Source organism: Cherax quadricarinatus, chromosome 78 (assembly GCF_038502225.1).
Source record: "Cherax quadricarinatus isolate ZL_2023a chromosome 78, ASM3850222v1, whole genome shotgun sequence".
In the NCBI taxonomy this organism is placed as follows: Eukaryota; Metazoa; Arthropoda; class Malacostraca; order Decapoda; family Parastacidae; genus Cherax; species Cherax quadricarinatus.
The window spans coordinates 12879034-12906294 of NC_091369.1; the positions used below are offsets into that span (position 1 = coordinate 12879034).

The 27261-nt window shown below is 43.7% G+C and overlaps 1 protein-coding gene across 2 annotated transcripts in view; it reads left to right on the plus strand.

Annotated features, from left to right (window-relative positions):
• LOC128701516 (uncharacterized) overlaps nt 1-24302 on the plus strand; it is a 433895-nt gene extending 409593 nt beyond the window's left edge. For both annotated transcript variants that reach the window (XM_053795226.2, XM_053795225.2), the window contains exons 4-5: nt 17835-17937; nt 21678-24302. In XM_053795226.2, coding sequence (XP_053651201.1) covers nt 17835-17937; nt 21678-22500 — 926 coding nt within the window. In that variant the 3' untranslated portion in view covers nt 22501-24302. The remainder of the gene's footprint in view (nt 1-17834; nt 17938-21677) is intronic.
• Nucleotides 24303-27261: the final 2959 nt, after the last annotated feature.

Genomic DNA, 27261 nt, shown 5'->3' on the forward strand with positions numbered 1-27261 from the left:
CCCTGGTTGTCTTCAAGACCCCTGGTTGTCTTCAAGACCCCTGGTTGTCTTCAAGACCCCTGGTTGTCTTCAAGACCCCTGGTTGTCTTCAAGACCCCTGGTTGTCTTCAAGACCCCTGGTTGTCTTCAAGACCCCTGGTTGTCTTCAAGACCCCTGATTGTCTTCAAGACCCCTGGTTGTCTTCAAGACCCCTGGTTGTCTTCAAGACCCCTGGTTGTCTTCAAGACCCCTGGTTGTCTTCAAGACCCCTGGTTGTCTTCAAGACCCCTGGTTGTCTTCAAGACCCCTGGTTGTCTTCAAGACCCCTGGCGGTCTTCAAGACCCCTGGTTGTCTTCAAGACCCCTGGTTGTTTTCAACACCCCTGGTTGTCTTCAAGACCCCTGGTTGTCTTCAAGACCCCTGGTTGTCTTCAAGACCCCTGGTTGTCTTCAAGACCCCTGGCTGTCTTCAAGACCCCTGGTTGTCTTCTAGACCCCTGGTTATCTTCTAGACCCCAGGTTGTGTTCGTCTGCACTCTTTAAGGTCTCTGATATTTCACGTAGATCTTTTTAAAAAAGTATACTAAATACTGGTACAGTTATGTTTTGTACATTTTTATATATAAGGAAACTCCAGGAATCCGGCCCAGGTGCTGTATGAGTGGCCATATATTCTATTTTTTTTTTTTTTGAATTCCACAGGATGAGTGCTTATGGCTGTTACATGATGTATCATCTTCAGTAGTAATGTTTTTTTTCCGTCCATTCTCCACTGTGCTGTCATTAAGTGGGTTGCTGAACAGGCCTCCTGGTTGATGGCGTTAGTTTACCTTTGAAGAGTCCCGAGAATTGTAATAAAGTGGTAGAATTACCGACAATATGTAAAGTAAAAGGACACAAGTGCAACTAATGTGACATTTATTGTGGCAACGTTTCGCTCTCCAGGAGCTTTATCAAGCCATTACAAACAATACATGGACACAGAGGGTATATAAAGGCTCAGAGTGAGGTGAATACTAGTGAGGTACCATTTCGATGTTCACTAGTGGTAGTAGTAGTAGTAGTAGTAGTGGTAGTGACAAAATTAATACAATATGGTAGAGCAATTAATTCGTACATGAGTAAAAGGATATAAAAGCTATTACTTGGGTAACATAAAAATAGGTTGGACAAATATAAACTGGAATGAGGCAGCTTGTTTCAGTGTTCACTCTCTGTGCTTTGTGTAGTATAACAGGAGAGACTATGTGATGGCAGGGTTTACTGTTTTCAGGAGGATTCTTGCTAAGACTTCGGAGATGGTGAAGCTGCCGTTGTTTTGTTTAATTGTATTCGAAACAGCGATCAGTGCTGATTCGAGGCACTTGCGTCTGCGGAAATTAGTTTCTTTGATCACTAATTGGGCGTCTCTGAATTTCATGAGATGATTGGTGAATTTCGGTGTTGTACACAAGCGTTGTTCAGGTTATCGTTCCTACATGCGTAAATGTGTTCATTGAGGCGGGTGTCGAGGTTTCTGGCTGTTTCACCTACGTAAATCTTGTCACAGCTTCCACAGGGTATAGTGTAAACTCCTGCATTGACTGGTTCGTGGTGCTTGGATTTTGTCCTGGTTATATCCTTTATTGAAGTGCTAGAAGCTATGGCGACTCTGGTGTTAGCTTGTGAAAGTACTTTTGAGACGTTCAGTGCAACCTGACTGTTGGGAAGAATTATAACTTTGCTGGGAGTGGTGTTGATGCGTGGAGAATTTATGATCTGAAGAGCTCTTTTCTTGCAGTCTTTGATGAAAAAAGAAGGAAAATGTAACTCTGTGAATGTTTGGTGAATGTATGTACACTCCTCGTCAAGAAACTCAGGACTACAAATTCGGTATGCTCTTAGGAAAAACCCGATGATGATGCCTCTTTTGGTCTTGGTATCTTGACTGGAATAGAAGTGTGTGAGATCATTTTTATTGGTGGGTTTCCGATAAACTTGAAATCTTAGGTTGTTGTCTACTTTGTGAATGAGGACGTCGAGGAAAGGTAGCTTGTCATTGGACTCTTCTTCTAGTGTAAACTGGATCGCCGGTTCAACTGCGTTGAGCCTTGCCTGAAGATCCCGTACATCAAAACGTTTTGGAGTTATTACGAGGACATCGTCCACGTAACGTAACCAAGTGACGCTTGAAGGGATGATGTTGGCGAAGTGTTCGGACTCTAGGTGTTCCATGTATAAGTTGGCTAGGACGGCACTTATGGGGGACCCCATTCCCATGCCGTAGGTTTGTTTGTAGAGCTTGTTATTGAAAGAAAAACAGTTGAAAACATGTGAACATGTGAACCTTCTACTTCTAATCTTCCTAGACGATACATCACTGCCCTTAAGAACCTCGCCAACGACCCCAACATTATCATCACCACCGCCGACAAAGGAGGTGGAGTCGTCATCCTCAACACCAGTGACTACAACACTAAAATGATGGACCTTTTGAATGATCAATCTACATACGAACCCATCAGCACTCAACAGTGGGAGACGCTCACCAAAGATTTTCTATACAAAACCAGACAAATACTCAAACGCACTAGAGAAGGGAAGAAACTTCTGTACTTGTTACCAAGCAACCCTAAACCAGCACACATGTATGGTTTACCCAAGACCCATAAACACAATATTCCTCTCAGACCAATCACGTCAGGAATAGGCAGTGCTCCACACAAACTAGCCGGAGTTCTTTGCCAAACATCTTTCCTGCCTTCTGGGGACCATCAGCCCCGCTCATCCTTAAACACTCAGGTGACCTTCTCAACCGCATCCGGAACCTCTCCATCCGTAACAAGAAACTCAGCAGTTTGGATGTGACTTCCCTCTTCACAAAAGTACCTACCAAAAAAGCCATCGAGGTTCTACGACGTAAAGTCAATCAGGACCTTAATCTTCCTCTACCTCCCGGAGATTTTGTTGACTTAATTGAACTCTGTGTTAATTTCAAACTGTTTTTCTTTCAATAACAAGCTCTACAAACAAACCTACGGCATGGGAATGGGGTCCCCCATAAGTGCCGTCCCTAGCCAACTTATACATGGAACACCTAGAGTCCGAACACTTCGCCAACATCATCCCTTCAAGCGTCACTTGGTTACGTTACGTGGACGATGTCCTCGTAATAACTCCAAAATGTTTTGATGTACGGGATCTTCAGGCAAGGCTCAACGCAGTTGGAACCGGCGATCCAGTTTACACTAGAAGAAGAGTCCAATGACAAGCTACCTTTCCTCGACGTCCTCATTCACAATGTAGACAACAACCTAAGATTTCAAGTTTATCGGAAACCCACCAATAAAAATGATCTCACACACTTCTATTCCAGTCAAGATACCAAGACCAAAGAGACATCATCAATCGGGTTTTTCCTAAGAGCATACCGAATTTGTAGTCCTGAGTTTCTTGACGAGGAATGTACATACATTCACCAAACATTCACAGAGTTACATTTTCCTTCTTTTTTCATCAAAGACTGCAAGAAAAGAGCTCTTCAGATCATAAATTCTCCACGCATCAACACCACTCCCAGCAAAGTTATAATTCTTCCCAACAGTCAGGTTGCACTGAACGTCTCAAAAGTACTTTCACAAGCTAACACCAGAGTCGCCATCGCTTCTAGCACTTCAATAAAGGATATAACCAGGACAAAATCCAAGCACCACGAACCAGTCAATGCAGGAGTTTACACTATACCCTGTGGAAGCTGTGACAAGATTTACGTAGGTGAAACAGCCAGAAACCTCGACACCCGCCTCAATGAACACATTTACGCATGTAGGAACGATAACCTGAACAACGCCTGTGTACAACACCGAAATTCCACCAATCATCTCATGAAATTCAGAGACGCCCAACTAGTGATCAAAGAAACTAATTTCCGCAGACGCAAGTGCCTCGAATCAGCACTGATCGCTGATATTAATACAATTAAACAAAACAACGGCAGCTTCACCATCTCTGAAGTCTTAGCAAGAATCCTCCTGAAAACAGTAAACCCTGCCATCACATAGTCTCTCCTGTTATACTACACAAAGCACAGAGAGTGAACACTGAAACAAGCTGCCTCATTCCAGTTTATATTTGTCCAACCTATTTTTATGTTACCCAAGTAATAGCTTTTATATCCTTTTACTCATGTACGAATTAATTGCTCTACCATATTGTATTAATTTTGTCACTACCACTACTACTACTACTACTACTACCACTAGTGAACATCGAAATGGTACCTCACTAGTATTCACCTCACTCTGAGCCTTTATATACCCTCTGTGTCCATGTATTGTTTGTAATGGCTTGATAAAGCTCCTGGAGAGCGAAACGTTGCCACAATAAATGTCACATTAGTTGCACTTGTGTCCTTTTACTTTACACAGTCCCGAGAATTGTTCTACTCCTGGAGTCCGGCCATGGGCCAGGCTCGTCTGGTGCGTGATCAAGGAGGCTGTTAGTGCCAGCTGCACGTAGTCCGGCGAGGTTACAGTTTTAAAAGTTCTTGGAGTCGGTCACAGGTATATCACAGGGGCCTCTAGTTACTAGCACCGTTTTAGAACTTTTCTATTGGAGACAGTGATGTCCGTGTGGTTTGTGGAATTATTATTATGTTCACGTGGGAGGTGCTAAACCCATGTGGCGGGTCATACAGCGTCTGGGGAATGGGTGAGTCATGTTTGTTCCAGGGAATGTGACTCTAGTTCCTTGGATCAAGAGCTCTTCACCAACCTGAGAGGTTTTAAACACTTCTCGAAAAAAGTATTTCTTCCTCCCTCTCCCTCTCTGTATGTCTGTCTGTCTCTCTCTCTCTGTCTCTCTCTCTCTCTGTCTCTCTCTCTCTCTCTCTCTCTCTCTCTCTCTCTCTCTCTCTCTCTCTCTCTCTGTTCTCATATCTTTATCTTTCCACAAGAGATGCAGCATTGATTGAAGGCTCTTGCTTATTCCTCTCTCCACCTGTTACGTTTATCTTCTTACCACCGTCAATTCTTCTCTCCTTAGTAACCTGTGAAGATTGTAACGTACGTGTGTGTGTGTGTGTGTGTGTGTGTGTGTGTGTGTGTGTGAGTATTGTATAGAGAAGAGCGTCCATCACCAGCTTCCAGCTGACGTCTTGAGTAGAACCCGCCTCTGCCTTCTGCTATTACCACATTATCCTCTCTCTCTCTCTCTCTCTCTCTCTCTCTCTCTCTCTCTCTCTCTCTCTCTCTCTCTCTCTCTCTCTCTCTCTCTCTTTCGCTCTCTCTATCTCTATCTCTCTTTATCTCTCTATCTCTCTCTATATCTCTCTCTCTCTCTCTCTCTCTCTCTCTCTCTCTCTCTCTCTCTCTCTCTCTCTCTCTCTCTCTCTCTCTCTCTCTCCCTCTCCCTCTCTGCTTATTTCCATCTACTTTTCTCAATTATTCTTCCTCTTTTCCCTATCTCTGTCACCCTCACTTTTCCTGAGTTTTTTTTCGTTTCCCCCCATTTCTTTCTCCCTCTCGCTCGCTTTTTCCTCTCGATCTCCTTTGTTTCACTCTCTCCCCCCCCCCCCATTTCAGTCTCCCTCTCTTATGTTTCTCTCTTTCTCCTCTTACTTTCCCATATCTTACATATCTTAATCTGTTTTCGCCTCTCCCTTGTCTCCCTCCTACTCAGTTTTCCCTCATTTTCTTCCTCCTCTTTCTCCGCCTCCTCCTCCTCCTCCCACTGACCAAGGTCTTCACGCCTCATCTTAGCATGACCTTGCTGGTGTTAATTATTTTTACCTGGAGTTTTGCGGTGTTGTTTCGTCCTGTAAATCCTCCCCTCCACCAACTACCCCCTCCCCCTTCTCCCTCTCCTTCCCCCTCCTCTTCCCCCTCCCCCTCTCCCTCAGCCGCCCCTCTCCCTCCCTCACCACCTCAGAGTCACCGTCGTCAGGACGTTGAGCTGATGGTACGTGTTTTGTGACATTGGCAGGTTGATGAGTTGGATGCATGTGCAGCACCTCGATGTGTTTGCTGTCGAAACATTGCGTCAGTAAAGAAGTCTGCTTAGAGGAAAGGAGGAGGTGAAACATTTCGACAGTACCACTGATAATAAGACACACCAGCACTGGGCAAGATATTCACTAAGACGGCGTTTCGCTGTCTTAGTAAATGACTCAGAAAGCCCCTCGTGGCGAAACGTTTCCTTATTAAACGTCTCGATCACTACATACGTGACAGGTGACTCAACCATGCCTTGCTGAAGACTGGTCTCCGTATTCATACTTCAATTGTAAACAGAATGAAAATACATATAAACTGCTTTTCTATACCTGAATCATACACCTGGAAAATATACGATAGTTATTAATCTAGGTAGAACTACTTCTTCACAGTAGATATTCTCGGTGTTGACTTATAGTACGGGAAGATTGACCAGTGTCTCCCACATGGCATCTCTCTGGTGTGACTGTTGTGGTTTTACCTACCTGGGGGTCGTTCCCAGGGTCACACGCCCCCGCGGCCCAGTCCTTGACCAGGCCTAACATTACTCTTAACTAACACCAGTCTACAACTGAGGTTTATAGTAGCCCCTGGCTGCCTTCAAGAGAGAGCTGGACAGATACTTAAAGTCAGTGCCGGATCAGCCGGGCTGTGGCTCGTACGTTGGACTGCGTGCGGCCAGCAGTAACAGCCTGGTTGATCAGGCCCTGATCCACCGGGAGGCCTGGTCATGGACGGGGCCGCGGGGGCGTTGATCCTCGGAATAACCTCCAGGTAGAAACTGCACAAATTGAGAACACACCTACCAAAAATACTACCCAACCAAAAGCGAAATTGTGCAAATTCTATGTTTGGGACATCTGTAAGCATGGAATATCAGGAAAAAGGAATGGGACATGCAACTATGAGCATGCCAAAAAATGTCGTGACCTCCTGTCTAAAGGAGTGTGTCGTTCTCCCTCCTGCAAATTCTTTCACCCAGAAATGTGCCACTCTTCAGTCCTCCAAAAATAGTGGTACAACATCAACTGGACTGCATACCATCTAAAAGGGACCAGGAGGTACAGACCTCACATGACAAACATTAGTAGTTACAACCCCACTTCAAGTGATTTTTTAGTGGCAGGAAACGAAAAAAGAATATGGAAGGAAATAAAAACAGTCCACCACCTTGGAGCCTTGTTGGACTGGAGGCACAGCTAGTGGCCCCCATGGCACTCCAGAACCACAACTACTGATGCCAGTAACAAAATCCCCCAACAAACGCAAAATACAACCTCGTTCATATTTGCTAATATACAGGGCCTTAAGCCATCCACCAGCAACAAAATACCTTTTATCAGTGTTTATCAGTGGACTTCTAGAGGAGTTAAATGCAATGTCTGCAGCCTTCACAGAGACTCACACAAAAGATCACTTTGGCAAAGAAATATGGATAAATGGGTACAACCTTTTAAGATGTGACAGAAAGAACAGGCAACAATGGAGGGCTGGCCTGTATGTCAGAGTCGCTCATCTGCACGGAGATGCTGAACACCACAAATGATGTAGTTGAATTTCTAACTATAAAGATCAAGAACCAAAACCTAAGTCATCGTGGTTGTATATAAGCCACCAGGTGGAACCTCCCAACAGTTCAACGAACAGCTTCTGAAAATTGATTACTGTCTGGAAAGCCTTCCAGCTTGGTGATTTCAACCTAAGGCATACAAATAATGCAAATAATGTTATAGCTGAAACAATCCCTGGAGGCAGCACAGACGAAAGGTCACACACACATGACCCACTAAATCTCTGCGATAAACACACCCTAAGTCAGCAGATAGTGGAGCCACTGAGACTGGAAAACACACTTGACCTTATTTATCATCACAAATATTGAGGACCTGGTAAGAGACATAACATTATCAAAAACAACTAATTCCCATCACAATCTAATCGAAGTTCAGACTTACATGCACAGGGATCCTGCACCCAGCAGAATTAGGTGTTTTACCGTGATCCGAGGAAATATGGTGGTGTGGGTGCCTCTAAGCTAATTTCATTCTGCACTCCGTTTGGTGTACTAGCCTCGCAAGCAGTATATTTATTGTAACCACTGAGGCACCCACACCACCGCATGTCCTCGGATCACTGTAAAACACCTAGCTCTGCTGGGTGCGTGATTCTTGTAAGATTTGGTGGTCCTGTGAGTTAGAGCGTCATGTGATTTTCGCTTACCATGAGGCAGGCTAAAACGACATGGGTTCGAGTCTTCGGCTAGTCACAGTGTTGTTATTGATTAAATACCACTCGTCCGTGGTTACAATAATATATATATATATATATATATATATATATATATATATATATATATATATATATATCCACACACACGTTTGGTGATTAGGTTATTAGCTTTATTATGCACCTCATACCCGTGGTGTGGGTGGTAGTTGGCTCATACCCGTGGTGTGGGTGGTAGTTGGCTCATACCAGTGGTGTGGGTAGTAGTTGCCTCATACCCTTGGTGTGGGTGGTAGTTGCCTCATACCCGTGGTGTGGGTGGTAGTTGCCTCATACCCGTGGTGTGGGTGGTAGTTGCCTCATACCCGTGGTGTGGGTGGTAGTTGCCTCATACCCGTGGTGTGGGTGGTAGTTGCCTCATACTCGTGGTGTGGGTGGTAGTCAAAAGATTAGAGAGGCACATAATAGGTTCACGAACTAGTGGTGGGTGGTCTGACATAAAGCTACGGGATTTTCTCGTACACTTTGGCACAACGGCTGGCTATGGAAATCGAAATTGAAATCTTGATTTTCACGATAACTTGTTAGTTGCCCTGTTCGGTAGAGCGTTCAGCTCACAGCCTAAAGTTTTGGGGATCAGTCCCTGTTCACCTAGTAGTAAATATGTACCTATGTGTAAGCAGACTGTAGTGGGTGGCATCCTGGGGAAGGAAGGAAAGGAAGAGGGTAGTAAAATTTAGATAAGACTGAGCTTTGAAATTAGCAGAAGCCTGTAACATCAGTTTAGTGTATATACAAAAAACGTTTTATGAGTGTGCCAGTGGTCACAATACTTCAGTGATTTTTGTACGAGCAGTAAAACATCTCTGTAAATATTCTTGCTCTGACATCTCTCTTGAAAACTGATATTATCACACAAGGGTACATCTGCATGATGCTTCTGGAGGGTGAGCGACCCCGCGGCCCGGTCCCAGACCAGGTCTCGTGGTGGAACAAAGCCTGATCAATCATTCTGGTACTGCTGGCTGCAGGCAGTTCAGCGTATATGCCACACCCGGCTGATCAGGAACTTACCAGCTTCCTGAAGACAGCTAGGTGTTGGTAATTTCTCTGACGCACGAAGAAGTGTTGAAAAGCCTAGACGACGGTATGCCAAATACCTTGAAAAGTGCCATATCTAGCGTGGCACTCTGTGTTTGGTTGTTCTCGTAATACGCATTATATAGCTTGGCACTGGCAGGTAGACCAGACGGTAGCAAGAACCGACGCAGGTAGACCAGACGGTAGCAAGAACCGACGCAGGTAGACCAGACGGTAGCAAGAACCGACGCAGGTAGACCAGACGGTAGCAAGAACCGACGCAGGTAGACCAGACGGTAGCAAGAACCGACGCAGGTAGACCAGACGGTAGCAAGAACCGACGCAGGTACACCAGACGGTAGCAAGAACCGACGCAGGTAGACCAGACGGTAGCAAGAACCGACGTAGGTAGACCAGACGGTAGCAAGAACCGACGCAGGTACACCAGACGGTAGCAAGAACCGACGCAGGTAGACCAGACGGTAGCAAGAACCGACGCAGGTACACCAGACGGTAGCAAGAACCGACGCAGGTAGACCAGACGGTAGCAAGAACCGACGCAGGTAGACCAGACGGTAGCAAGAACCGACGCAGGTAGACCAGACGGTAGCAAGAACCGACGCAGGTACACCAGACGGTAGCAAGAACCGACGCAGGTAGACCAGACGGTAGCAAGAACCGACGCAGGTACACCAGACGGTAGCAAGAACCGACGCAGGTAGACAAGACGGTAGCAAGAACCGACGCAGGTACACCAGACGGTAGCAAGAACCGACGCAGGTAGACCAGACGGTAGCAAGAACCGACGCAGGTAGACCAGACGGTAGCAAGAACCGACGCAGGTACACCAGACGGTAGCAAGAATCGACGCAGGTAGACCAGACGGTAGCAAGAACCGACGTAGGTAGACCAGACGGTAGCAAGAACCGACGCAGGTACACCAGACGGTAGCAAGAACCGACGCAGGTAGACCAGACGGTAGCAAGAACCGACGCAGGTACACCAGACGGTAGCAAGAACCGACGCAGGTAGACCAGACGGTAGCAAGAACCGACGCAGGTACACCAGACGGTAGCAAGAACCGACGCAGGTAGACCAGACGGTAGCAAGAACCGACGCAGGTACACCAGACGGTAGCAAGAACCGACAAGTGGAAATGGACAAGAGTTGCCGAGAATCTTTTTTATTTTTATAACACCGTTTCCCTTAATGTTAGTTAATCTGATATTAATATTCATTGAGGTTTCATGTGTTACAATCGTCCACAGAGAATATCTGATTACCCATCTTAACCCCCCCACACGCACACACACATACACAAATAACCCGCAAATAGGAGAGAGGATTATTATTATAATCAAGGGGGAAGCGCTAAACCCGGAGGATTATACAGCACCTGGGGGGGGGATGTGGAAGGCATTCAGGCTTAATTCGGGGAACTGGAGCACAGATCCAATTCCCTAAATCAAGAGCCCCTCACCAACATCAAGGAACCTTCCTTGAGGGGATAGGAGAGAGGAGCTTACGACGACGTTTCGGTCCGACTTGGACCATTTATAGTCACACTAGGCGAGCCACATTGTAGGCGAGCGCTTTCGTGACTACTCACAATGTGAGTAGTCACGAAAGCGTTTGAAATTTCACTACTCTTTCACAGTGGTTGTTTTGCATATATATACGTATATATATATATATATATATATATATATATATATATATATATATATATATATATATATATATATATATATATATATATATATGTCGTGCCGAATATGTAAAACTGGTCAATTAGCAAGAACTCATTTAAAATTAAGTCCTTTCTAAAATTTTCTCTTATAAGTTTAAAGATATACTTTTTTGATTAATGTTAATGTAAAAAAAAATTAATTTTGCACCAAAAGGGTCTTAGAAAACTTACCTAACCTTATTATAACAACAATAATTTATTTTTGCCTAACCCAACTAAATATATTTTAGATTTGTTTACAATAATTTAATACTAAACAAACACAGTGAAATATATATTTTTCGTTAGGTTCAGAATGATTTTGGCGAAATTATTGCGTACACAAATTTTCGCTTGTCCTATATGGCAAGATGAGCATTGCTATTTAAGCCAAGATCGCAAGTTCTGCCTATTCGGCACGACATTTATATATACATATATATATATATATATATATATATCTATATATATATATATATATATATATATATATATATATATATATATATATATGCAATAAGATCACAGTAAACCTACAAATAACTGTTCCTATGTACACTATTATTCTTCCCATCAAGATAGAGTTAAACTGTCTGTTTTCTCATCAATGTTTTTGAGAGCTTTACGTATTTGTAGTCCAGAGTTCATAGATGAGGAAATATCCAAAATTTGTGAAATAGCTAATGATCTGAAATACCCGAGAAATGTAATTGATAAATCATTTAAAATTGCTAGAAATACTTTTTACAACCCAAAAAGGGACAACCAACCTTACTCAACTAAAAATATGTTGGTTCTCCCTTACCATGAAAACTTGGTTGATATGCCTTCTCTTCTTAAGACTTTTAATATTAAAGTTGTATTTAAAAATCTTGATACAGTATAAAAACTTTTGATAACGAATTCCCCCCAAAATACTGACGGATGTGTCTATAAGATTCCTTGTAAAATTTGCGATAAAGTTTATTGCGATCAAACTGGTAAAAGTCTCGAACTTAGATTAAAACAACATAAATATTTATTCAAGTGAAAGATTTTAACCATCCAATTGATTTTCAAAAAGTTGAGAAAGTTGTATCAAGTCCATGGTTGACAGAAATGTAATTGATGAAAGTTAAGACACATGTGCAACATCTGGGTATCTTTATTGTAGACGCTTCGCCATCCAGTGGCTTTATCAATACAAATTCTTGGACATAACTTGAAGACTGTAGGACTATATACAGAAGATGAGGTAATCAGTCCCTCAACCTTGGAGTAGGTGCGAAGAGCACCGTAGTCATGGAGATTCTGAAGCAGAAGCAAGGAGCCTGGCGCTTATACACTAACGTCAGGTGTAGCAGACGAGGGCATAGTCACTGGTAGGCGGGATTCCCCAGTGGAAGTAGGTCCTTCCCAAAGAGATGGGTTAGTTGTAGTAGTAGTTGTCGTAGTCGTGAAGGTTATGTACATGTCCTCAGAATCAAGATTCCATGATGTTGCAGTGTTTGACAAGTTGTGCAAGAATGGTATATAATACCGACAAGATGAAATTAAGACACATGTGCAACATCTGTCTCAATTTCAGCTTGTCGGTATTATATACCATTCTTGCACAAGAAATATAATTGAATCTTGTTTCATAAAAAGCAGTTTTGAAAATAATATGAATGTTTCCTTTGGTTTATATAAATTAGATTCATTTATAATTAATAAAATTTGGGAAGAATTTAATAATACATTGGACAAATAATAAACCTTATTTCTTGTGTAGAATATTTTGCTAGTGGGATGTCGTGAGGACCTGTCTAGTTGGGCCAGCGGACCTACTGCAGTGTTCCTCTTTTCTTATGAGTCGGGTATCGTCGCACGTCAGGTGTTTCTTTGTTGTGAGAGTTGACTGTCTAGTTTGGCCAGCGGCTGGCCAAACTAGACAGGTCCTTCATACAACCCACTACCAAACTGTTCTGCCCAGGAATTGAGAATTTTAAGATATATTATTATTATGAGTTGCGCATCAGGTGTTGCTTTGCGATAGTGAGGTGTGGTCTAGATCCTTTATATGCCTTCCTTTGATACATTACTTTTATTGTTGTTTGATTATGTGAGTAGTCACGAAAGTGCTTGGAAGTTCTCTATTCTTTCACAGTGGTTGTTTTGCATATTCTGAAATCACCTGTTTACTGTGACCTTATTGCATATATATATATATATATATATATATATATATATATATATATATATATATATATATATATATATATATATATATATATATATATGTCGTGCCGAATAGGCAGAACTTGCGATCTTGGCTTAAATAGCAACGCTCATCTTGCCACATAGGACAAGTGAAAATTTGTGTATGCAATAATTTCACCAAAATCATTCTGAACCTAATGAAAAAAAATATATTTCACTGTGTTTGTTTAGTATTAAATTATTGTAAACAAATCTAAAATATATTTAGTTGGGTTAGGCTAAAATAAATTGCACTTGTTATAATAAGGTTAGGTAAGTTTTCTAAGTTCCTTTTGGAGCAAAATTATAAATTTTTACATCAACATTAATGAAAAAAATATATCTTTAAACGTATAAGAGCAAATTTTAGAAAGGACTTAATTTTAAATGAGTTCTTGGTAATTGACCAGTTTTACATATTCGGCACGACATATATATATATATATATATATATATATATATATATATATATATATATATATATATATATATATTTTTGTTTGTGTGTGTGTGTGTGTGTGTGTGTGTGTGATATTATTTTATATATATATATATATATATATATATATATATATATATATATATATATATATATATATATATATATATATATATATATATATATATATATTTCTGACATTGAAAAAATCACGAATGCGCTTGGATGTTCACTATTTTTTTCACAATTCTTATTTTGAATGTTGTGATATTTAAACTGTTAGGCTCATCTAGTACAAGCAGATTTAGGATATTTGCCTAAATACGCCAAAACAAATTTTTGTTACGACCATATGCGGCCTATTTTGTGTGGCCTATTTTATGCGACCTGTTTTGTCTTGTCACATATGGCATGTGTGTTACGTGCAGGTCTCTCTTGTTACTCGCCCATCTACCTGCTGTGTCCGCCCATCCGCCCATTGCGTCCGCCCACCCACCCGCTGTGTCCGCCCACCCGCCCGCTGTGTCTGCTACTATCAGTCACTCCCAACCTTCTACACTGCCTTCCCTTTTTCTTTACAGTCTCCCTACCATTTCTTTCCCTATTGAACCATTGCCACGCCCTCCCTGCTTTGTGGTGCACCCCTGCTGTGCACGGTGACTGTCTTCCTTCATTCCCCCCCCCCACTCTCTCTCTCTCTCTCTCTCTCTCTCTCTCTCTGTCGCTCTTTCTCTCACACACACACACACAAAATATCTGGAGGCTACCTCCAGGTAGAGTTAACTTAAATGCTGAACACAACAAAAGCAATGGATATGTACGTATGAAGTGGTCAGTCCCTCACCTTGATGTAGTGGTACTGAAGTGGTCAGTCCCTCACCTTGATGTAGTGGTACTGAAGTGGTCAGTCCCTCATCTTGATGTAGTAGTACTGAAGTGGTCAGTCCCTCACCTTGATGTAGTAGTACTGAAGTGGTCAGTCCCTCACCTTGATGTAGTAGTACTGAAGTGGTCAGTCCCTCATCTTGATGTAGTAGTACTGAAGTGGTCAGTCCCTCACCTTGATGTAGTAGTACTGAAGTGGTCAGTCCCTCACCTTGATGTAGTAGTACTGAAGTGGTCAGTCCCTCACCTTGATGTAGTGGTACTGAAGTGGTCAGTCCCTCATCTTGATGTAGTAGTACTGAAGTGGTCAGTCCCTCACCTTGATGTAGCAATATTGAAGTGGTCATGAATACTAAGTGTATTCAGCCTCTGGCTGGACCAAGTTTCCCCCTTGGTGTATAAAAACTGGAAGGATTGTGTATGGCCCCAGACCTCACCCATGGATGGGACCACGGTCTGGACCTCAGCCATGGATGGGACCACGGTCTGGACCTCACCCATGGATGGGACCACGGTCTGGACCTCACCCATGGATGGGACCACGGTCTGGTCCTCAGCCATGGATGGGACCACGGTCTGGACCTCACCCATGGATGGGACCACGGTCTGGACCTCACCCATGGATGGGACCACGGTCTGGTCCTCAGCCATGGATGGGACCACGGTCTGGTCCTCACCCATGGATGGGACCACGGTCTGGACCTCACCCATGGATGGGACCACGGTCTGGTCCTCAGCCATGGATGGGACCACGGTCTGGACCTCACCCATGGATGGGACCACGGTCTGGACCTCACCCATGGATGGGACCACGGTCTGGTCCTCAGCCATGGATGGGACCACGGTCTGGTCCTCAGCCATAGATGGGACCACGGTCTGGACCTCACCCATGGATGGGACCACGGTCTGGACCTCACCCATGGATGGGTCCACGGTCTGGTCCTCAGCCATGGATGGGACCACGGTCTGGACCTCACCCATGGATGGGACCACGGTCTGGTCCTCAGCTATGGATGGGACCACGGTCTGGTCCTCAGCCATGGATGGGACCACGGTCTGGTCCTCAGCCATGGATGGGACCACGGTCTGGTCCTCAGCCATGGATGGGACCACGGTCTGGTCCTCAGCCATGGATGGGACCACGGTCTGGGTTACGAAGGTCCTCTCTATCACTCATGAAATTGTTATAATTGCAAAATAAATCACATTACGGCTGGGACTCTAACCCATGAAAGGTGAGTCCGCCGTGGACCAGTGGTTAGCACACTGGCCTGCGAGATTTAGGAATCGTTTTATGTGGGTTCGAGTCATACCCTGTCTGAGATGTGTCCTCTCTCTCTCTCTATGATCACCAGCCTGGTTGGTCAGGCTATCCACCGGTAAGTTTGGTCTTGGACCGAGCCTCGCGGGCGTTGACCCCGGAAGTCTACTCCAGGGAGACTCCGTGTAAACCTATCATCATTTAACTACATTGCTAAGGTGTGACAGTGGACCAGGAGTCCACCAGGAGTGTGTCAGTGGTCAGCTTCTCACGTCCTGGTCCCAGACTAGGTCTCCCAGTGGATGGTTAGACCAGGTCTCCCAGTGGATGCTTAGACCAGGTATCCTGGTTGATTGCTAAACCAGGTCTCCCGGTGGATGGCCAGACCAGGTCTGTGCTCTTAGTGAGACGTCAGGTAAATCGCCATGTAAATCCTCCTTTTCCCCCTTGATGCTGGTGAGGGGCTCTTAATCCAAAAAAAATGAAGCCACCCTTCCCTTTCCTCGGATCAAGTCTATTTACATATCATTACCATTGTGGGCAGTAGCGGCTAATTTGTGCACCCGATATCCATCTTGTGGACGGTAGTAGCTGGTTTATTGTACACCCCATAGCCAGCCTGTGGATGGTAGTGGCTAGTTTATTGTACACCCCATAGCCAGCCTGTGGATGGTAGTGGCTAGTTTATTGTACACCTCATAGCCAGCCTGTGGATGAGAGTGGCTAGTTTATTGTACACCCCATAGCCAGCCTGTGGATGGTAGTGGCTAGTTTATTGTACACCCCATAGCCAGCCTGTGGATGGTAGTGGCTAGTTTATTGTACACCCCATAGCCAGCCTGTGGATGGTAGTGGCTAGTTTATTGTACACCTCATAGCCAGCCTGTGGATGGTAGTGGCTAGTTTATTGTACACCCCATAGCCAGCCTGTGGATGGTAGTGGCTAGTTTATTGTACACCCCATAGCCAGCCTGTGGATGGTAGTGGCTAGTTTATTGTACACCCCATAGCCAGCCTGTGGATGGTAGTGGCTAGTTTATTGTACACCCCATAGCCAGCCTGTGGATGGTAGTGGCTAGTTTATTGTACGCCTTATATCCATCCTGTGGATGGTAGTGGCTAGTTTATTGTACACCTCATATCTATCCTGTGGATGGTAGTTCATAATAATGTACTAAAGAACTAGGAACTATGCCCTAAAGCAATTAACAGATCTTCATTGACATATACATTACATTTACTAAGTGTCAATTTAGTATATACATCGAGAGATGTATGTCTTTCAGTATGTATGCTGAGCGTTTACGATAATCATTATTTTAGGGACTAAAGTATTCTTGACTGGTGGTGAACAGGTGATTTGGATGATGCAGCCATAATGACCCTCGTGTAGTCGATAGGTTTTAAACCCCATTTTAAACCCACATTATTTTGCGTGTCACATGGTAATTTAGGATATCTGCTTAATTACTGACATTATTTTTATTAAATAGATATTTAATATATCATGTAAGTGTACAGTCTGTACATTGTGTGTGCGGCGTCAAGGAGCTAAATTTTGTGACATAAAATTAGTCTGTCAGTCCAGGCTGATGGTACTGAGGACCAGCTAGCCCTGGTTCTCACCTGTCTCTGACACACGCTAATACTTCTCTCTCTTCCCTTTTCTTGTTGTATTATTATTATTATTATTATTATTATTATTATTGATGTGTATACTTGATATAGGATAATTACGTCATTGCTTATAACTTTTGAATATAATTACTGACATCATTACACTCTGAACTAGTAATTAATGTCTCAGCCATGTCTGAATTGTGTTATGGCTGGTGCATTTTCTCTCTCGTGTGAGGCAGCAGCACTAATCTCTCCACTCTCCCTCCTGACGCTATACACTAACCTCTCCACTCTCCCTCCTGACGCTATACACTAACCTCTCTCTCCCTCCTGACGCAGCACTAACCTCTCTCCCTCCTGACGCAGAACTAACCTCTCTCCCTCCTGACGCAGCACTAACCTCTCTCTCCCTCCTGACGCAGGTCCACTCATCGATGACACGTGGTTCCTGGTGATCATCTCCTCTTGTGTGGCCGCTACGCTGCTAGGCATCATCCTTGCTATCGCCTTCCTCAAGTACAGAGAGTGAGTGTTTTGTGTATTTTGTCTATGTGACGATACATTGAATGTCTTGTGTCTGTGAGATGATACAGCGAGTGTCTTGTGTCTGTGATGATACAGTGAGTGTCTTGTGTCTGTGGGATGATACAGCGAGTGTCTTGTGTCTGTGATGATACAGAGAGTGTTTTGTATCTGTGATGATGCAGTAAGTGTCTTGTGTCTGTGGTAGTGTCTTGTGCTTGTAATGATAGTATATTCCTTGTGTACCTTCCTGTGTCACATACAAAGTGTCTACCTTGTGTAACATCATCCTTTGTAACACAGTGTGTGTCTCTATGTATGTTACTCACTGTTTGATGGTATTGAGTGTTCCTGACGTCTTGTGTTTCTTGATGTTCACTGTGTCATTATCCCAGTATTGTATATTATATTTTTCCCAGTGTGGTAGTATGTGTCCATGGTTTGTCTTCCATCTCCCTGTGTGATAGTACGTGTCCGTGGCTTGTCTCCTACCTCCCTGTGTGATAGTAGTGTCCGTGGCTTGTCTCCCACCTCCCTGTGTGATGGTAGTGTCCGTGGCTTGTCTCCCACCTTCCTGTGTGATAGTAGTGTCCGTGGCTTATCTCCCACCTTCCTGTGTGATGGTAGTGTCCGTGGCTTGTCTCCCACCTTCCTGTGTGATAGTAGTGTCCGTGGCTTGTCTCCCACCTCCCTGTGTGATGGTAGTGTCCGTGGCTTGTCTCCCACCTCCCTGTGTGATGGTAGTGTTCGTGGCTTATCTCCCACCTTCCTGTGTGATGGTAGTGTCCGTGGCTTATCTCCCACCTCTCTGTGTGATGGTAGTGTCCGTGGCTTGTCTCCCACCTTCCTGTGTGATGGTAGTGTCCGTGGCTTATCTCCCACCTCTCTGTGTGATGGTAGTGTCCGTGGCTTGTCTCCCACCTTCCTGTGTGATGCTAGTGTCCGTGGCTTGTCTCCCACCTTCCTGTGTGATGGTAGTGTCGAATTATTGATGGTATAAAGTATCGGCATGTTGATGAATAAGACACATGTATTAATATTTGCGTATCTTTTTACCGAAACTATTCACCTTCGCAGCAGGCTTCTTCATTCAAACACAGGGAAGTATGACACTGAAAGACAGTCGAAGTAATTGTAAGCTGAGTAGTCACTCACTCTTGATAGGTGGTGGTCAGTCCCTCAGGCATAGGGACTGACCACCTCAAAAATTACTTGCATTTCTCCAGTATTATATTCAATGATGCTCGACAGAAGAATCCTGATGTGCATGTGTTTTAATCATCAGCAGTAGAGTGTCTCTGGCTTGTTACTGTTTGTTTTACTTCTCCCTGCGTTGCCCGTCTCATTTTACGTGATTATTTCTGATGTCAGTGTTTCTTCTGTTGGGCACTATTGATTCTCTTAGGCGATACAGTGGTGCCAGGGAAATACCATAGTTTAAGTACACAAATGGAACATTTACAAAGTCCAAGTCGGACCGAAACGTCGTCGTAAGCTCCTCTCTCCTGTGTACTGGTTATTTGTATATTGTTCCAGTCACGATATTATGCCTTTTTGTTCTTCATAGTTGAGGTGTTTTCTCTCATATTAGCTGAAAATTTAACCCTGAGTACCTTCCATTCCACAGGCGCTATATTGGTTCTACGGGTTTGCGTCTCCCTGTGAATGTGTACAGATGGTTTAGAAAACCGACAAGTTGAAGAATGAGACACTTGTGCAAGATTTGGAAATCTTTATTGAGGAAACGTTTCGCCAGCCAGGGGCTTCAGTCTCATACAAAGAAGAACGGTAAAAAAGAGGAGGAGTTTGAGGTAATCAGTCCCTTACTAAGCCTGGAATCGATGTGTTCAGTCCATCAATCTTGAAGGATGAACTGAACACTGAGGGACTGATTACCTCAAACTCCTCTTTTTCTACCGTTCTTCTTTGTATTGGACTGATGCAGTCAATGTGTGGCGAAACGTTTCCTTAATAAAGATTCCCAAATGTTGTACAAGTGTCCCCGTGAATATAATGAGGTGTAGGTGGCGGTGTGTGTGGTGGCCTCTGGCTCCATTTTGTCTGGGTTTTGGGTTGGTGGAAGAGAGGTGATTACATCAGGAACACGAGGCAGCGAAGCTCAGTTCATTAGTCACACGGGTGTGATGAAGTGAGTCTGGCCTTCCGTGATACCTGGGTCACACCTGACTGATAACACCACCTCTCAATGAACTGCCACTCACCCCCACCCATCACCACACCCACTCACCCTCTTGAGAATAACGCTGAGTCGTTTCTTTGAAGTCTTTTCATCCCAGAATCTCGCGTATTTGTCGTCGTGTGAGATCGTTCTCAGTAATTCACTATCACGAGTGTTCACAGGGATGGAGTTACCATGTAGTGGATAACATCCATCGCTCCATTCTTATATGGTGTAGTGGTACAGTCACTGTGTTTCTGATGTCTCAGCCTGGCGGAGATGTGTCACAGGCTATAGGCTCACAAGGCGGCGTGATATTAAATGTTCCATAATATTTCGCTTGTTTCTGTGATTATATATATATATATATATATATATATATATATATATATATATATATATATATTTATATATATATATGTATATATATATATATATATATATGTATATATGTATATGTATATGTATATATGTATATGTATATGTATATATGTATATATATATATATATATATATATATATATATATATATATATTTATATATATATATGTATATATATACATGTATATATATAGATAGATAGCTAGATAGATAGTGTGTGAGAAAGTCACGAAAGCGCTTGGAATTTCACGATTTTTTCTAGTGGTTGTTCTGCATATTGTGATTTCACCTGTTTACTGTGATATTGCATAAACACGCTGGCCCTCTCTTATCGAGGCAGGGTGACCCGGAAAAGAAACACTATCATTGTCTTGCCAGAGGCGCGCAGATACGACGGTTCAGATGTGCCATCCAAACGGCAAAATCCCAAACCTCTCCTTTAAAGAGGTTCTTGGAAGTTTCAAGTTCTAACCCCTGTTGCTACATATAACGATATATCACCTCCATGGATTGTAGTGTAAGATGTATTGTGAAAGGAGACTGGGGATACCTCCTTCGATCGCCCTTATGCCGTCGAATTATACTTTTAATGTTTTCTAAATAATAATTAGGAATGAAACGATACCATATTTTTTGTCGATACTGATACCATCAAAATTAGCCGATACCACCGATACTGATTGATAATACTATTAATAATAATATTGCTCGCATGGACCATTAAGCCTGATGCAGAGCTCCTTCTTTCATATGTTCTTATTCAGCTTGATTAAGGTTAGTAATGTCTATCTTCCGTCCTCTAATTGCTGTCCAGTCTCAGACCATTTAGGCTGTTACTGAGCTACTCTTTCATTAAACTGGTGTACGTTGTGCACGTGTGCAAACATGTATGTTTATGTATGGATGTATATATGTGTGCGTGTATGTGGGAGGCGTCAGTGTGAATATGTATGAACTTCCCGAGTGTAGAAGTGCGCTCGTGACTGAATTCTTTCACAATTTAGTGTTTGTTACTCAGTGAGGGAGAGGGTGCCTTGATGCTAGTGAAGGGATCATGATCCAAGGGCTTCAGGGTACCCTGCCCTTGCTTTGATCAAACCTGATTGCCTTCCATTCGCCGTATGAGTGAGGCTGAGTGTTAGTTGTTGTTTGGGAGACTAACTTGTGACCTTGTGTTCTCAGAGGCAAGCTGAAGCCGCTCAGTGATGTGGCTCTGGCCAAGAAGGAGAAAGCTCTTGGTCTTGAGCGCTGCGAGGCTGTGCTCTACCCAACCCCGTCCCTGGCACCTGTGCCCGTGCCCACGCTGGACAACCGCACATCGCGGGCACTGTGGGCGGGCATCAAGCCCCTGGAGGGCAACCACTACACCGTCGACCACTGCCAGCCTATGGAGCAGAAGCCGGTGCGTCTAGACTTGTTGCCGCCCCACGACAACACCTACGACTACGCCGATTACAGTAGCGTCAGCTACGCTAGCGCTCCCTACAACAACCTCACGCCGCGCCTCGACCAGCACAGCCCCAGGCCCGCTCCCGCTGCTAGCTTTGAGAATGTTGGCTACGTCCCTGGCGACGAGGCTTCCGAAGTAGAACGCATCGCCCCTGACGGGTGTGTAGTAACAGCCCCGCGCGCCGCCAGACTCCTGGGGTCACCGCGGCCATGCCAGGGGGTCCCCGACCATCACCACTACGAGATGGTGACACCCTCACCACGTCGTCACCGCTCCCTGGAGCGGGGACGCCAGCCACCCCTCATCAGCGGGCCCACCAGTCTGGGTCCCGGCCGTCTGCCGCCCCTCAATGGGCGCCCATCTCCACGGTACAACCTCACTGCTCTGGCCACCGGCGCCCACACCCTCACGCCCAAGGTGGAGAGCTGCGCGCGGGCGGAACGTCGTCACGCCCACGTGTCTCTGGACCGTTCAGGCAGCACCAACACCACCCTGGCCCCCGCCTCCCCTACTGACCACATCTACGCCTCTCCCATCACATCGCCGGTCATTTGAAACAGCCGGGTGCCATTAGCGCACCCACTTGGCCCGCCCTACTGGCACACCGGGCGCTGGGCCACGCTTGTTGCTAGTCAACTGAGGTGAGTTTGGTGCCAACACCTCCATGGCTCTGGGAAGCACCAAGACACAATTCCAGAGTCACTAAAACGGGTCTTGGGAGAGAGCGAGAGTAATGGGATCGCCACCACTACTTGGGAGTTAGTTTCTAGCACAAACAGCTCTGGATGCAGGCTGGATCTGAGTGTGATCCTGTTAGTATGGTTCTTTGTACCTGAACACGGGGGATACTGGCATTCTAAACCAGTACAGAACCTCGGGCCCACTGGTTGAAGGGACATGAAGTGGACAGAAAAATATTAAGCACTGAACATACATATGGGTTATTCATCGCAAGGTGTTGTGAAGGCTCTATCCTCCACCTGCTAATTGCGGAACACTATACTAGCAGCCAGACTTTCCCAGAGCGAGCCGTGTTCGTCCTGAAGGTGCAGGTAACAATCGTCGTAGTCTTATCCCTCTCTGGCTTGCTGTACCTGATGTAAGTGCAGTGTGTTATGCTCTTACCTTGGGACCTGGTCCCTATAGACCCCATGACTTGGTTCCCAAACTTTCGGACCTGGTCACCATAGTCTAGGACCTGGCCCCAACCCTAGATGCCTAGCCCCTCATTTCCTTGTAACCAAAAATTCTGGTGCTTGGCTTTCCTCCCAAAGTCAAGATATTGTGGTCCAGATCAGGTCTCTAGACCGCGGTACAAAGTACAGCTGAACATGTACTCCCTCATCACAGCTGCTCAAAAGGCCTGTGAGACCTGTACATGCATCGAGCCAGTCCAATGAGTAACAATGTGTCGTCTAATGGTAATGTTTCATTTAGAAGGCTCATTGTGTTGATACCAAAGTGTAGTTTTAAGGGCCACCAAGTCTCGGAAATACACACGTTTCTTCTAATGTTTCTCTCGAGAGCATTAGATTTTGCACTAATAAGTTCATATCTATATCACATTGTTCTCATTGTATATTTCCTGTCATAAATGTTTCGTTATATGTCGTTGACGCATATAAACCATATAATAGTGATCTCATTAGTTTTCAGATTATCTGTAAAAACCAAGACTGTATTGGTGGAAGAGTCTATAGGTGTAAGCTACCTACCTACCTACCTACCTACCTACCTACACACACACACACACACACACACACACACACACACACACACACACACACACACACACACACACACACACACACACACACACACACACACACACACACACACTCACTCTCTCTCTCTCTCTCTCTCTCTCTCTCTCTCTCTCTCTCTCTCTCTCTCTCTCTCTCTCTCTCTCACTCACTCACTAGCTAGAAATCAACACTCCACAGACAAACTAAGGAAGTAAACACACAAACTTACAAAAAACCAACATGTCCCCCACGTGTGATGTTTAAAAATCATACGCTTGAGTCCCTCCTAGATATATTTAGTGACAAGTTTTGTGATCAGTGAATCACAATCGTGAGCAGCTGATCATGGTGCCATACAAAGATTTAAAATGAAGCCTGAGACATGTGCTTGTGTTTCTTCTAAGTCGTTAGATTTAGGCCAGTGCATGGATACATAAATTGTATGAGTGCTTTTCAAGCTTTCCTCAGACGGATTCATTCCATGTATCACTATATTTATTGCAGTGTGTATATGTATCAAAGCTTTATCTGTCTGTAAATAAAATTATTTGCTTTTTTATAATTTCTGTATAAAAATGTGCAATTTTATCTCCAATAGATGTTCAAACCTTATGTACGACTTTCAGTGATCCTGTCGCTTCTCGGCCAGAGTTGCTTACTTAAATTTTATATACAATTGAATTTATAAGCTTTCAAGTCTGCCTCAACTCATTTGGAATCCACGCTCTGTCTACTGTATATTACCACCTGCACGATGCTAACCACAGCAGGTGACTTACACCCAGGTATATACTCACCAATTTGTAGTTGCGGGAGTTGAGTCACAGCTCCTGGCCCCACCTCTTCGCTGGCTTCTACTCATAGGTGCTCAGGGGCAGCAGGTATAATGAGAATGGCCCATAATTACAAAAGCTGAAACCTATCGAGCCTTCAAGGGAAGTAGCTACCTTGATGCTGGTGAAAGGGTTTTTAATACAAAAAAAATGGAGGACTCATCCTTTTGGATCAAACCAAATTGCATCTTATTCTCCAAACACTTAACACTTTCCCTAAATGTAATGTTTTGAAACCTATCAACTGTGCCTGGGTCAATGAAGTGGCACTTTAATTCTAACAGTTTTTTTTAATACGCAAAACGGACTAAAGTAAAAAAAAAAAAAAGGCGCGGTCTGCATAATGTTAAATTCCACAGCTACCTTGACTTTCGTATTTTCGCCAGTGGTTCTAGTCTTAAGGAACACTTTGGTAGATTGAGGGATTAATAAAACTAACAGCTGATTGTATTTAACATAATAGACCCCCATCGACAAACTTGAACATAATCTAACCCTCTCATTCCCCAGCGGCAGACCGTCACACCTGTTAGTGGTAGTGCTGATCGTTGGTTAATTCGGTTTAAAAGCCTAAACGACTATTCAAAGGATTATTAAGACTGCAAGTAAGTTGTCCACCACCAGTCAAGAATTCTTCAAATAGAGATTAAAGTAAGCTCAGTGTATAATATAACACTGACAGTCACACACGCACCTCTTCAGTCCATATATTATTGTGTAACTGAAAGCTTGTCGTGTAGCATGGGAGACGTCGCCGAGGAGTCACTTACCTAATGTTTTGCGTTTATATTATTATTATTATTATTATCAAAAAGAAGCGCTAAGCCACAAGGGATATACAGCGTTTGCGTTTATATAATACGATATTTCGCTCACAAGAAGCTTTATTAAGTACTTGGTAAAGCCTCTTGTAGGTGAAACGTATTTAATAAATATTCTCCTTTTGCTGTTTTTCCTACCAGCCTTGTGCAGATACTGGCCAATGACGTAGCCTAGTTACCCAGCCTCAAACATGGCCTTTGTAGGCTTTCACATCCTTTCTGCTGTACAGAGAGATAGTGTTTACCACACAATGATATAAATCATGAGCTTATCGCATAGTTATCAATACAAGTTTGTGCGGAGTCACGTCCACTATGGCTGATAAGTAAATTTGCTGACAATCACGTGACTGCCAAAAACTCAATACACTCGGGTGTAACAGTATACACGTTAAGAGTTTACTTTTGTTCTTATTTGTTGGGGCTAATCTTGACCGAGTGCCTAATTTATGCTGATGACTTCTAGTAACTGAAGCACCTAAAGCAGTGAGAACAACCAGTCAGACGTAGTACGCTGGTAGAAGACAATGGTGGGTCATGCCTGCTGACTTCTATTCTCCACACAGAGTCAGCAGTTCACCCTGAGTGAGAAACGTTTTTATACTTAACTTGTTATGAGATTCATCCTTAATAATCCTGGACCTTAAACAAGCTTGCAGTAGCATTTGCTTTTGTGTTAAAAGATGGACGCGACTTTATTGGTGTATTATCTCCTCTCGGTTAATTAATAAGCCAAACAGTTTAGCTCTTCCCTACATATGTGTCCAATACACGTGTGTACTCTACACTTGTGTGTACAATCAACTGAACATGTGTGTACACATTGCATGTATGCTTACAGTTGCGTGTGTACACTCCTGTGTGTACACTCATTTAGTACACCTGTGTATAATGTGCATGAAGCACAATGATACAAGGTAAATTAACAGCCTGCTGTTATCATCCACTGCGAGAGGTACCGCAGTGCAACACTAGGCGTTGTATCAATCGATTTTCAACTTCCATCACGCAAGCCAAAACCTCGACTCACACCAAGCTTGTCTTTCGTGTTACTAGCAAGCCTTTTACCTCTCTTGGGCCCACTCATAATAAAAAGCCATAATTTTACTTTATCAAAGGTTCCATCAGAAGATGAATGAGGCTATTGTCACGACTCCTGCTTAAAGGTTTTATTACCAGGAGTCAAATTCAGTTTATTCACTCTACTGTACTTTCTTACTACTAAATACTCCAAAATTCAGCCGTTTCTTTGAAAGGGGTGCCTTGATGCTACTGAACTACTATTAATTCAAAGAAATGGAGTTACCTTTCAATTTCTTTGATCAAACCTGATTACATTCCACCTCTCCATTCCACAGGCGCTGTATGACACTTATGGTTTAGTGCTTCCTTATGTGTAATGTAATGTGGCCCTCTCAAGTATCCTATGTGTACTCAACAAGAACAGAGAGCTCGCCTTACAGCCGAAAGGACTCGGGTTCGATTCCCATTAAATCGAGATACTATACTAATTGCACAGTTGCATCTGTTTTAGTAAATTGGTACCTGGGTATTAGTAGACTGTTGTAGGAGGCATCTTGGGTAAAGGGAAGAGTAGTATTTCTTAGGGCTGGCCTTTGACATGAGCTGAGGTAGGACAACAGTTCTTAACTTATAACTTCAGCGGTGTAAATAAAATAGCATCTGTAACACCTGCTACCAACAGATGATGAACGGTTGGTTAGCTAATTGGGATTAAACCCTAAAATATGAATTAAAGTAAACTTTCAGCATATATACGCTGAGAGAAATACCTCTCAGTGTATATATCCTGTGAATAATAATATTCTAATTATCTATTTTCGAAGTGATGGTATTCAAGTAAAAACGTATGCTAAGATATACAAACAAAAGTATAATCATTGATTTATTGGACTA